Below are 13407 nucleotides of genomic sequence, written 5' to 3'. Positions count from 1 at the left end.
TTCTATAGGAAATGTTTAGAAAATTTCGTTTATGTAGAAATTATTGTGAAAATGTTATTTATGTAAAATTGTGTCAAAATGTTATTTCTTTTTTCAATAGTTTGTTTCTACAAAATATGGTGTAAAAAATATTATTTTGAGCTACCCAATAACCAAATTATCAATATAAACAACAAACAATGCTTTTTGGCTTAAATTTTATTTGTCAAAAAAAAAAAATATTATATTTTAAAAAATTATTGCATATATGTATTTCGTCTCTGAATATTTGCGTTTGTCCCTTTTCTTCTCACCACACTACACACTTTTTCAGCGGGTTCATTTGGGCACCCAATTTACATTTGAATGTTTCTGAAAATTCAGCCATATTCCTCAATGGTCCCAATACTCTAAATTCAGCATAGGCATGAACATCAGACTTGATGTGATGCATCTTAAAGGAATCCTCACGACCAGTACACCAAGTCTGGGCCATTTTAATAAAAAAGAGTTCCTTATTTGTGAAATTCACACCAGGCAAAGGTTTCTGTTCACTCTCCTTACGGCCATGGCCATGCATATATGAATGATAAGCCAAACGAGCTCCTGTATTATCGGCAATATTATCGGGCATTGTTAGAGATCCATTGGTTTGAATACCACGATAGATGAATTTATTATATTGATTCTCCAAACAACGAATTCTCTCGAAGAAATGACGTTGTGATGCAGCACTCCAGGAATACTGGCGTCCCTCATAGTTCATGTGGTAGCCATTGGAATCTAAGGCATGGGCCATCTCATGACCTATAAGGAATCCCAAGCCACCAAATTTCAAAGATGCTGGAAGTCGACTGTCATACAAAGGCATTTGTGATATACCCATGGTCACAAAGGCCGTATTGATGTAATCGGCATAGTAGGCATTGACGCTGTAGGGTGAAAGCATTGGTGGAAGAACAGTGCGATGAACTGAGCGCAGTCTTAGGCGAGCATGATTTGCCTCTAGGATAAGGAGGTTTTTAAACCAATCCCCGGTTATTTCCAAATCACTGTAGATCTCATCAATTTGATCACGATGACGCATATCATCTCTATAGCCCACCATTATGTCCATAGCTTGAAGTTTGGACAGGACATGGGATCTGGTATCCTCATCAAGCCATGAATATTTCTCGGTCACATTCAGAAAAGAGTTGAGAATTGCTTGGGCTATACGAAGGGAATCTTCACGCCTTTCCGCATCATAGAGAGTGTCAATGAACCATGGAAGTAAGGCATAACTGAAATAGGATTCAGTGTGTAGACGACATACCTGTTCCCTTTTATCATCGTTTTGTAATTCGGTCTTCCAAATGCTATAGAATTTGACGAGGGTCTTCCATTTGATATAACGCCTTAAGGTGTCTATGTTGGATTTCCGAAGAAATCTTTCCAGATTGGTAAAATTGGCTATACGATTATTCACAAACCATTCCCCTTGGGTATTATCACCAAAGGCTTCTGCGAAAACATCTTTCCATGGTATGGGATCATATTGATGAGTCTCCAGAAATTCCTCCATTGTTAGCCTCTCAGTATGATTCAAACTTTGGACTTTGGATGTTAAATTACGTTCAAATTCTAACATCACCTTTAATTCGGAAGCCATATCTCCTAGCTTCTCTAAAAATTCCTCCGATTTAGAGGAATTTTTGAAATTTTCTAAAGTCGATGGGGGCAAATTAATGGCCACTTCAAATTGTCTACTATGAGTGCTATAATTGATACTCATGGGCAGCAGGGGATATACACTGAAGGGGGACATAAAATTTAGCACTATCCAATCATTTTTGCCTGATAGTTTCAGTTTGGCAAACACTTCCTCTTCATTATCGAGCATAGTTTTAAGGCCCACACTTATATCCTTGCCCATTACCAGACAGGATGTGTAGAACATTTTCGCTTTACCCTCCGCCGTTTTCGACTCTTTAGAGGAATTTTTTAAAAATCCCACCATTAGTTCATTTATTTCCGATTGTATGACATGTAAGAGAGTATCTTTTTGCCCCATACTGGGTACTCTTTCCGATTTACGCCAATTACCACAAGCATACTCATAGAAATCTTCACAAGGATCCACTTTCAAGTTCATATTCCCCAACATGAATAGGCCCATTTCATGGAGTAGCTCATCTTCATCAATGTCACTGGGTAATCGAAATATGGTCTCTGCTATCGACACATTGGCCGTGATGTTTGCCGATTTAATTGAGGAATCTCCAAAGGTCACATAGTGGTCGTAGCTGTCAAAGGCTATTATCTGTTGTAGCATTGACCCTAAAATCAACAGAGTATAAAATTCTAACCACATTTTTGAGAACTGATTTGTTTGATGTTGAAATTTTCACGCTTCACTGAACGACGTTGTTTTTTATATTTAGCTTTGATTTTTTTTTACTTTTTTGTAAAAATCAAGCGTTGAGCTTATGTTCTTCCTCTACCCTCAATGGTTTAATGTATTCTAAAAATTGATTTTTTTTAGACCTGCCTTTCCAATGGTCTCTGTTTATAAATTAAGCATAACATTTTTGTTGGTATGACCATATTTTCGATAATCTGAATTTTATTCCGAAGATATCATCAACACACAGAAAATTTGTGTCATTTGTAGTCACTAATTTTCTCTTTTGTAGTAGTTGAAATTTAGTCATCGATTTTATATAAATTTCGGAAAAAATCGCAATTTTTACACTGATAGAAAAAAGTTTATGATATTAACGAACATTTGTCAAGACTTTATATCTATAGAAAATTTGTGCAAAATTTTATTTTTATAGAAAATTTTATCAAAATTTAATTTTTATAGAAAATTTTGTCATAATTTTATTTCTATAGAAACTTTTGTCAAAACTTTTATTTCCATAGAAATTTTGTCAAAATTATATTTCTATAGGAAATTTTGTAAAAATTTCATTTCTATAGGAAATTTTGTAAAAATTTAATTTCTATAGAAAATTTTGTAAAAATTTCATTTCTGTAGAATATTATGTCCAAATTTCATTTCTATAGCAAATTTTGCCAAAATTTCTTTTCTATAGGAAATTTTGTAAAAATTTCATTTCTATAGGAAATTTTGTAAAAATTTAATTTCTATAGGAAATTTTTTTCAAAATTTCATTTCTATAGGAAATTTTGTAAAAATTTAATTTCTATAGGAAATTTTTTCAAAATTTCATTTCTATTGGAAATTTTGTCAAAATTTCTTTTCTATAGGAAATTTTGTAAAAATTTCATTTTTATAGGAAATTTTGTAAAAATTTCATTTCTATAGGAAATTTTGTCAAAATTTCATTTCTATAGGAAATTTTGTCCAAATTTCATTTCTGTAGAACATTTTCTCAAAATTTCATTTCTATAGGAAATTTTGTAAAAATTTCATTTCTACAGGAAATTTTGTCAAAATTTCATTTCTATAGGAAATTTTGTCCAAATTTCATTTCTGTAGAACATTTTCTCAAAATTTCATTTCTATAGGAAATTTTGTAAAAATTTCATTTCTATAGGAAATTTTGTCAAAATTTCATTTCAATGGGAAATTTTGTAAAAATTTCATTTCTGTAGAAATTTTGTAAAAATTTAATGTCTATAGGAAATTTTGTAAAAATTTAATTTCTATAGGAAATTTTTTCAAAATTTCATTTCTATTGGAAATTTTGTCAAAATTTCTTTTCTGTAGGAAATTTTGTAAAAATTTCATTTTTATAGGAAATTTTGTAAAAATTTCATTTCTATAGGAAATTTTGTCAAAATTTCATTTCTATAGGAAATTTTGTCACACTTTCATTTCTATAGGAAATTTTGTCCAAATTTCATTTCTGTAGAACATTTTCTCAAAATTTCATTTCTATAGGAAATTTTGTAAAAATTTAATTTCTATAGGAAATTTTGTAAAAATTTCATTTCTATAGGAAATTTTGTCAAAATTTCATTTCAATAGGAAATTTTGTCCAAATTTCATTTCTGTAGAACATTTTCTCAAAATTTCATTTCTATAGGAAATTTTGTCAAAATTTCATTTCTATAGGAATTTTTTTCAAAATTTCATTTCTATAGGAAATTTTGTCACACTTTCATTTCTATAGGAAATTTTGTTCAAATTTCATTTCTGTAGAATATTTTGTCCAAATTTCATTTCTATAGCAAATTTTCCCAAAATTTCTTTTCCATAGGAAATTTTGTAAAAATTTCATTTTTATAGGAAATTTTGTAAAAATTTAATTTCCATAGGAATTTTTTTCAAAATTTCATTTCGATTGGAAATTTTGTCAAAATTTCTTTTCTATACGAAATTTTGTCAAAATTTCATTTCTATAGGAAATTTTGTAAAAATTTCATTTCTATAGAAAATCTTGTCAAAATTTGATTTCTATAGGAAATTTTGTCAAAATTTCATTTCTATAGGAAATTTTGTCAAAATTTCATTTCTATAGGAAACTTTGTCAAAATTTCATTTCTGTAGATCATTTGGTCCAAATTTCATTTCTATAGGAAATTTTGTCAAAATTTCATTTCTATAAGAAATTTTGTAACAATTTCATTTCTATAAGAAATTTTGTAAAAATTTCATTTCTATAGGAAATTTTGTAAAGATTTCATTTCTATAGGAAATTTTGTAAAAATTTCATTTCTATAGGAAATTTTGTAAAAATTTCATTTCTATAGGAAATTTTCTCAAAATTTCATTTCTATAGGAAATTTTGTAAAAATTTCATTTCTATAGGAAATTGTGTCAAAATTTCCTTTCTATAGAAAATCTTGTCAAAATTTCATTTCTATAGGAACTTTTGTCAAAATTAAATTTCTATAGGAAATTTTGTCAAAATTTCATTTCTATAAGAAATTTTGTCAGAATGTAATTTTTATAGGAAATTTTGTCAAATTTTCATTTCTATAGGAAATTTTGTCAAAATTTTATTTTTATAGGTAATTTTGTCAAAATTGTATTTCTATAGGATATTTCTATAAGCAATTTTGTCAAAATTTCATTTCTATAGGAAATTTTGTCAAAATTTCATTTCTATAAGAGATTTTGTCCAATTTTAATTTCTATAGGAAATTTTGATTATAATAAAATTGATTATTTCTAGAGCTCCCTTTGCAATGGTCTCTGTTTGTAAATTAAGCTTAAAATTTTTGTTGGTTTGACCATATTTTCGATAATCTGAATTTTATTCGGGCGAAAGAAAATTAGTGTCATTTTTTTCATTGTCAAAAATTACATAGTGGAAATTGAGTCATCGATTTTATATAAATTTGGGAAAAAATTGCACACTCTACACTGATAGAAAAAGGTTTATGATATTAACGATCATTTTGCAAGATTTTATATCTATAGAAATTTGTGCAAAATTTAATTTTTATAGAAAATTTTGTCAAAAATGTATTTATATAAAGTTTTGCCAAAATTTTATTTATATAGGAAATTTTGTCAAAATTTCATTTCTATAGGAAATTGTTTCAAAATTTTATTTCTATACAATATGTTATCAAAGTGGGACAAAATATTCTATTGAAATAGCGTTTCGACAAAATTTTTTATAGGAATAAAATTTTGACCAAATTTTCTATAAAAATGAAACTTTGACAAAGTTTTCTATAGAAATGAAATTTTGACAAAATTTTCTTTAGAAATAAAAAATTGACAAAAAAATCTATAGAAATAAAATGTTGAGAAAAGTTTCTATAGAAATTAAATTTAGAGAAAATTGTCTATAGGAACAAAATTTTAACAAAATTTTCTATAGAAATAAAATTTTGACAAAATTTTCTGTAGAAATAAAATTTTGACAAAATTTCCCATACAAATAAAATTTTTACAAAAATTGCTATAGAAATAAAATTTTAACAAAATTTTCTATAGAAGTAAAATTTTGACAAAATTCCCAGAGAAATAAAATTTTTACAAAATTTTCTATTGAAATAAAATTTTGACAAAATTTTCTGTAGAAATAAAATTTTGACAAAATTTTCTATAGAAATAAAATTTTGACAAAATTTCCCATAGAAATAAAATTTTGACAAATTTTTCTATAGAAATAAAATTTTGACGAACTTTTCTATAGAAATAAAATTTTGACAAATTCCTCTAAAGAAATAAAATTGTGACAAATTTTTCTATAGAAATAAAAGTACTGAATAATCTAAGTGAGCCTGAAATTTAATCGGGCTGCCACTTTAAATTATAGAAATAAAATGTTGACTAAATTTTCTATAGAAAAAAATTTAGGGAAAATTGTCTATAGAAACAAAATTTTCTATAGAAATAAAATTTTGACAAAATTTTCTATAGAAAAAAATTTTGACAAAATTTCTCATAGAAATAAAATTTTGACGAAATTTTCGATAGAAATAAAATTTTGAGAAATTCCTCTAAAGAAATAAAATTGTGACAAAATTTTCTATAGAAATAAAAGTTAAATAAAATTTTCTATAGAAATAAATGTTTGACAAAATTTTCTATAGAAATAAAATTTTGACAACATTTTCTATAGAAAGGACTGAATAGTCTAAGTGGGCCTGAAATTTAATCGGGCTGCCACTTTAAACTATAGAAATAAAACTTTGACAAAATTTTCTATAGAAATAAAATTTGGAGAAAATTGTTTATAGAAACAAAATTTTAAAAAAATTTTCTATAGAAATAAAATTTTGACAAAATTTTCTATAGAAATAAAATTTTGACAAAATTCCCAGAGAAATAAAATTTTGACAAAATTTTCTATTGAAATAAAATGTTGACAAAATTTTCTGTAGAAATAAAATTTTGACAAAATTTTCTATGGAAATAAAATTTTGACAAAATTCTCTATAGAAATAAAATTTTGACAAACTTTTCTATAGAAATAAAAGTGTGACAAATTTTCTATTGAAATAAAATTTTCACAAAATTTTCTATAGAATGGACTCTGAAGTGAGCCTGAAACTTAATCGGGCTGCCACTTTCAACTATAGAAATAAAACTTTGACAAAATTTTCTATAAAAATAAAGTTTTGACAAAGTTTTATGTAGAAAGAAAATATTGAGAATTTTTTCTATAGAAATAAAATTTTGACAACATTTTCTATAGAAAAAAATTTTGACAAAATTTCTCATAGAAATAAAATTTTGACGAAATTTTCGATAGAAATAAAATTTTGAGAAATTCCTCTAAAGAAATAAAATTGTGACAAAATTTTCTATAGAAATAAAAGTTAAATAAAATTTTCTATAGAAATAAATGTTTGACCAAATTTTCTATAGAAATAAAATTTTGACAACATTTTCTATAGAAAGGACTGAATAGTCTAAGTGGGCCTGAAATTTAATCGGTCTGCCACTTTAAACTATAGAAATAAAACTTTGACAAAATTTTCTATAGAAATAAAATTTAGAGAAAATTGTTTATAGAAACAAAATTTTAAAAAAATTTTCTATAGAAATAAAATTTTGACAAAATTTTCTATAGAAATAAAATTTTGACAAAATTCCCAGAGAAATAAAATTTTGACAAAATTTTCTATTGAAATAAAATGTTGACAAAATTTTCTGTAGAAATAAAATTTTGACAAAATTTTCTATGGAAATAAAATTTTGACAAAATTCTCTATAGAAATAAAATTTTGACAAACTTTTCTATAGAAATAAAAGTGTGACAAATTTTCTATAGAAATAAAATTTTCACAAAATTTTCTATAGAATGGACTCTGAATAGTCGAAGTGAGCCTGAAACTTAATCGGGCTGCCACTTTCAACAATAGAAATAAAACTTTGACAAAATTTTCTATAAAAATAAAGTTTTGACAAAGTTTTATGTAGAAAGAAAATATTGAGAATTTTTTCTATAGAAATAAAATTTTGACAACATTTTCTATAGAAATAAAATTTTGACAAAATTTTCTGTAGAAATAAAATGTTGACAAAATTTTCTATTGAAATAAAATTTTGACAAAATTTCCTGCAGAAATAAAATGTTGATAACATTTTCTATAGGAATACAGTTTCAATAACATTTTCTATAGAAAAAAAAATTGACAATATTTTCTATGGAAATAAAATTTTGACAAAATTTCCTATAGAAATAAAATTTTGACAAAATTTTCTATAGAAATAAAATTTTGTCAAATATTTTATTTCTATAAAACAGTTCTCTATATTTTTTCCCAAAGACAATTTTTCAAAATTTTATTGCTATAGAAGAAATTTTCACAATGTTATTTTTACCATAATACAATTTTTCGTCATGGGTTCGGACTTCTTTGTCGCCGTGATCGACTTTTTTCGGCCGGACCATTTCCATTTACGTCCTTTCATATGCTAATAAACTACATCCAATTCCATTCGAATAGAGTACAAATAGAGAAAAAAATTCATCAATATCTACTCGAAAATCGCACACTCCTTTAATTCATGGTCAAAGCAAATATAAATCTTAGATTTCATCACTATCGACTCCATTGGAAATTACCTTAACAAATTTACCATAAAAAAGCAGACGTTTACGGAAATATTACTTAACATTTAACACCCATTTTGCTCAGCATAATCAATTCGTTCACCCTTTGAACGCAAGATGCAGACATTTGCCCTGGCTCATACGCTTAACCCTTTAACACCTTTTCAAGTGAAGCTGAAATGTGTTAAACACAATAAAGAAAAGGGGAAAGAAACTAAAAAACAATCTGGAGTCCATCTGCATACAACCGGAAAAAGGAGTGTGGCCGACACGCGTATGATGCAAAAAACGAAAACACAAACGATGAAATCTCCATCGTAGTAGTCACCATCCTTATCCTTTCAATCATCTTCATCGTCATCAGAATGAACCAACCGACCAACCAACGAAGCATCGACAATCATCATCTAAATAATCATCTAATAAGTAATAAGAAAACATTTAACTTCCTCCCCAAAGCAATGACATAACAAAAGCCAAACTATGGCAAGGAATTCCAAGGATATGTTGGTCCTAAGAATCGCATAAGGGTATTTAGGCAAACTAAAAAACTCGATGCTGAAAAAAAAACGAAAGGATTTGTTTATTAATCATCTACGACAACCACCACCACCATTATTGTCCTTGTCATCTATATGTCGTCAAAGAACACCAATGAAAAAGATTTTGATGCATGCCAATAACCGGAAATTGTAAGCAAATCCTTACACGTGGCGAAAGTGTTGCACGCATAGAAAACGAACTGAAATGAAGGCTTGACTTGACTAAAAAACCATCTCAAATTCTCTCCAAGCAGATGCATTTCTACTTTCCAACAAATGAATTTAGTTCAAATGAGTTGACAAGGAATTTCTTTTATTTCGTATATCATTGACATGTGATGACGAAAGGATTGATTTCTTTCTCAATACTGAATGAAAGGTGTTTTTTATTTTTCGTTTTCGTAAAAATGAAAATGATTTCACTCTTTATTATTGTGAAAAACAGAAAATCGAAAGTAGGGAGGTGGCGCTTGAAAAAAGGTGATATTTTCTTTTCAATTGGAATACTACTTCAGAGAATTTCATTAAAATTGAAAATGTTTAGAAAAATGTAGATATTTTTGTTTTGGAAAATATTGTAATAATTTTGAAAAAAAAAAATTAAATTTATATTCAAATTTTCTATAGGAAATTATATTATATATTATTATATAATATATAATATAATTTTATATAATATTATATATTATATTTTATCTAAGTTGACCGAAGGCTCCACAAAGACCTTAAGAACACTACGAGGGTGATTAGAAACAACACTGTACTACGAATCAGTGATTAAGTAGTAGACGACTAGATTGCCGAGGAAATCCTTAGTATCTGGTGTGAGTTTTTGACGCCGACTTAGCAGTCATGAATTCCTGAATTGGTACCAAGCAGGTAAAATTTTGTCAACATTTTATTTCTACAGAAAATGTTGTCAAATTTTTGTTTCTATAGAAAAGTTTGTCAAAATTTTATTTCCATAGAAAATTTTGCCAAATTTTATTTCCATAGAAATTTTGCCTAAATTTTATTTAATTAAAAATTTTGTCAAAATTTTACTCTTATAGAAAAATTTATCAAATTTTATTTCCACAGAAAATTTTGACAAATTTTAGTTCATTGGAAATTTTTGTCTAAATTTTATTTCTAATTTTTATGCCTATAGATAATTTTGTCAAAATTTTATTTCTATAGAAAATTTTGTCAAATTTTTTTTCTATAGAAAATTTTGTCAAATTTTTTTTCTATAGAAAATTTTGTCAAATTTTTATTTCTATCGAAAATTTTGTCACAATTTTATTTCTTTAAAAAATTTTGCAAAAATTTTATATCTCTTCACTCTATCCACAGTATTCCTTTCATCAAAGACAAACTGTGTACTATTGCCAATAAATTTCCCAATTTGTCAAAATTATATTTTTACAGAAAATTTTGTCAAAATGTTATTTCTATAGAAAATTTTGTCAAAATTTTATTTCCATAGAAAATTTTGTCAAAATTTTATTCCCATAAAAACTTATTTTTAATTTTGTCAAAATTGTATTTCAATAGATAATTTAGTCAAAATTTTAGAAGGAAGGTTTTGTTAAATTTTAATTTTTCTGAAAGTTTTGTCAAAATTTTATTTCTATAGAAAATTATGTCAACATTTTATTTCTATAAAGAAATTTGTCAACATTTTATTTCTTAGAAAATTATATCAAACGTTTATTTCTATAGATAATTTTGTCAAAATTTTATTTTTATAGAAAATTTTGTCAAAACTTTATTTCTATATAAAGTTTTGTCAAAATTTTTTGTTTTATAGAAAATTTTGTCAAAATTTCATTTCTATAGAATTTTTTCCCAGTTTCATTTTTCGCGGAATCCCTGAACTTGTTCCCAGCAGGGAAAATTTTGCCAAAATTTTATTTCTATAGAAAATTTTGTTGAAATTTTATTTCTTTATAAAATTTTGTAAAAATATTATTTCTCTATAAAATTTTGTAAATTTTTTTTTTTCAAAATTTCATTCTACAGAAAATTTTTTCAAAAGTTTATTTCTATAGAAAATGTTTTCAAAATTTTGGGTGTATAGAAAATTTTGTCAAAATTTTATTTCTATAGAAAATTTTGTCAACATTTTATTTCTATAGAAAATTTTGTCAATATTTTATTTCTATAGAAAATTTTGTTAAAATTTTATTTCTCTATAAAATTTTGTAAAAATTTTATTTGTATAGAAAATTTTTTCAAAATTACATTTCTATAGAAAACTTTTTCAAAATTTTATTTCTATTGAAAATTTTGTCAAGCGTTTATTTCTATAGACAATTTTGTCAACATTTTATTTCTATATAAAATTTTGTCAAAATTTTAGTTTTTTAGAAAATTTTGTCAAAACTTTATTTCTATATAAAGTTTTGTAAAATTTTTTTTATAGAAAAATTTGTCAAAATTTTATTTCTGTGGAATTTTTTTCCCAATTTCATTTTTTAAGGAATCGCTGAACTTGTTCCCAGCAGGGAAAATTTTGCCAACATTTTATTTCTATAGAAAATTTTGCCAAAAATTTATTTTTAAAGAAAATTTTTTTATATAGAAAATTTTGTCAGCATTTTATTTCTATAGAAAATTTTGTTGAAATGGTATTTCTCTATAAAATTTTGTAAAAATTTTATTTGTATAGAAAATTTTTTCAAAATTTCATTTCTATAGAAATTTTTTTCTAAATCTAATTTCTATAGAAAATTTTTACAAAATTTTAGTTTTATAAAAAATTTTGTCAAGCGTTTATTTCTATAGAAAATTTTGTCAACATTTTATTTTTATAGAAAATTTTGTCAATATTTTATTTCTATAGTAAATTTTGTTGAAATTTTATTTCTCTTTTTATTTGCATAGAACATTTTTTCAAAATTTCATTTCTATAGAACATTTTTTCAAAATTTTATTTCTATAGAAAATGTTTTCAAAATTTTTGATTTATAGAAATTTTTGTCAAAATTTTATTTCTGTAGAAAATTTTGTCAAGCGTTTATTTCTATAGAAAATTTTGTCAACATTTTATTTCTATAGAAAATTTTGTTGAAATTCTATTTTGTAAAACAGTTATTTGTATAGAAAATTTTTTCAAAATTTTATTTCTATAGGAAATGTTTTCAAAATTTTAGTTTTATAGAAAATTTTGCAAAATATATTTTTATACAAAATTATGTCAAAATTTTATTTCTAAAAACACTTTTTGCCTATGAAAAATGTTGCCAATATTTTATTTGTATAGAAAATTTTGTCAAAATTTTATTTATATAGATAATTTTGTCAAGCGTTTATTTCTATAGAAAATTTTGTCAAAATTTTATTTCTATAGAAAATTTTGTCGACATTTTATTTCTATAGAAAATTTTGTTGAAATTTTATTTCTCTATAAAATTTTGTAAAAATTTTATTTGTATAGAAATTTTTTTTTTAAAATTTCGTTTCTATAGAAAATTTTTTCAAAATTTTATTTCTAAAGAAAATGTTTTCAAAATTTTAGTTTTATAGAAAATTTTGTCAACTTTTTATTTCTATAGAAAATGTTTTCAAAATTTTAGTTTTATGGAAAATTTTGTCAAAATTTTATTTCTATACAAAATTATGTCAAAATTTTATTTCTAAAAAAATTTTCTCAAAACGTTTTTTCTTTAAAAATTTTGTCAATATTTTATTTCTATAGAAAATTTTGTCAATATTTTATTTCTATTTTATATTTTATTAATATGGATTTAGGTTAAATTTGTCGAAAATCTGTACACATTGGGAGATACAAGATCATGTCGAGTTCATTTACTTGTTTGCTCTTACAAATTTTATCTTCGGAATCTCAAATTCAATATTCAAAAATGTATATCTATATTGAATAAAAAGGAATACTGTATATTACATATATTCTTCATTAAATTCTGCAATTAATAGATCCCAAAAACTGCTGAATATTTTCTCAAACACAGCTTGACCATCACCTGTACACGCATTGTAAGAAATGCGTAGTGCAGTGGAAAATAAATAGTGCGCATGTGCAAATGATTTACAATATGGTAGTTTCACAAAGTCATTGTTATTCACTCCAGGAATCCTTTACGCTTTTCATTTGCACTAACAACTCCTCTGTTCGTTTTATGTGTCCTGTTAATCCTACTCTCTGAACATCAGCAATATTTTTTTTCTCACAAAGGACAGCATCTTTAAGCCATGGCAAAAGTACCGGTAGCCAAGAGAAAATAACCCAAAAGGATGTCATGTCATTAATTGGTAATGAGAAAGGTGTTACACGAAATAAAAGAACACGAAATTCGCTAAAAAGAAAACTCAAACTGAGGCTGACAAATATTACTGGATACTCCCACTTCACATTTGACCATTGTCCAAAGGCCTCTTTGTCCTGTTGCTTTAGATCATGGCTAAGA

At 25.2% G+C, this 13407-nt stretch overlaps 1 protein-coding gene across 1 annotated transcript; it reads right to left on the bottom strand.

Annotated features, from left to right (window-relative positions):
• Positions 1 to 289: 289 nt before the first annotated feature.
• Nepl7 (Neprilysin-like 7) lies at positions 290 to 2332 on the bottom strand. The gene has a single exon (XM_075295013.1). It carries the CDS (start codon positions 2330 to 2332, stop codon positions 290 to 292), a length of 2043 nt encoding a protein of 680 aa, XP_075151128.1.
• Between the last annotated feature and the right edge of the window lie 11075 nt (positions 2333 to 13407).

Source organism: Haematobia irritans, chromosome 2, assembly GCF_050003625.1.
Source record: "Haematobia irritans isolate KBUSLIRL chromosome 2, ASM5000362v1, whole genome shotgun sequence".
Classification (NCBI taxonomy): Eukaryota; Metazoa; Arthropoda; class Insecta; order Diptera; family Muscidae; genus Haematobia; species Haematobia irritans.
This window is presented reverse-complemented; position numbering and strand designations above follow the sequence as displayed.

Coding starts and splice junctions, on each gene's coding strand:
- Nepl7 (XM_075295013.1), bottom strand. CDS start 2,332: ATGTGGTTAGAATTTTATACTCTGTTGATTTTAGGGTCAATGCTACAA.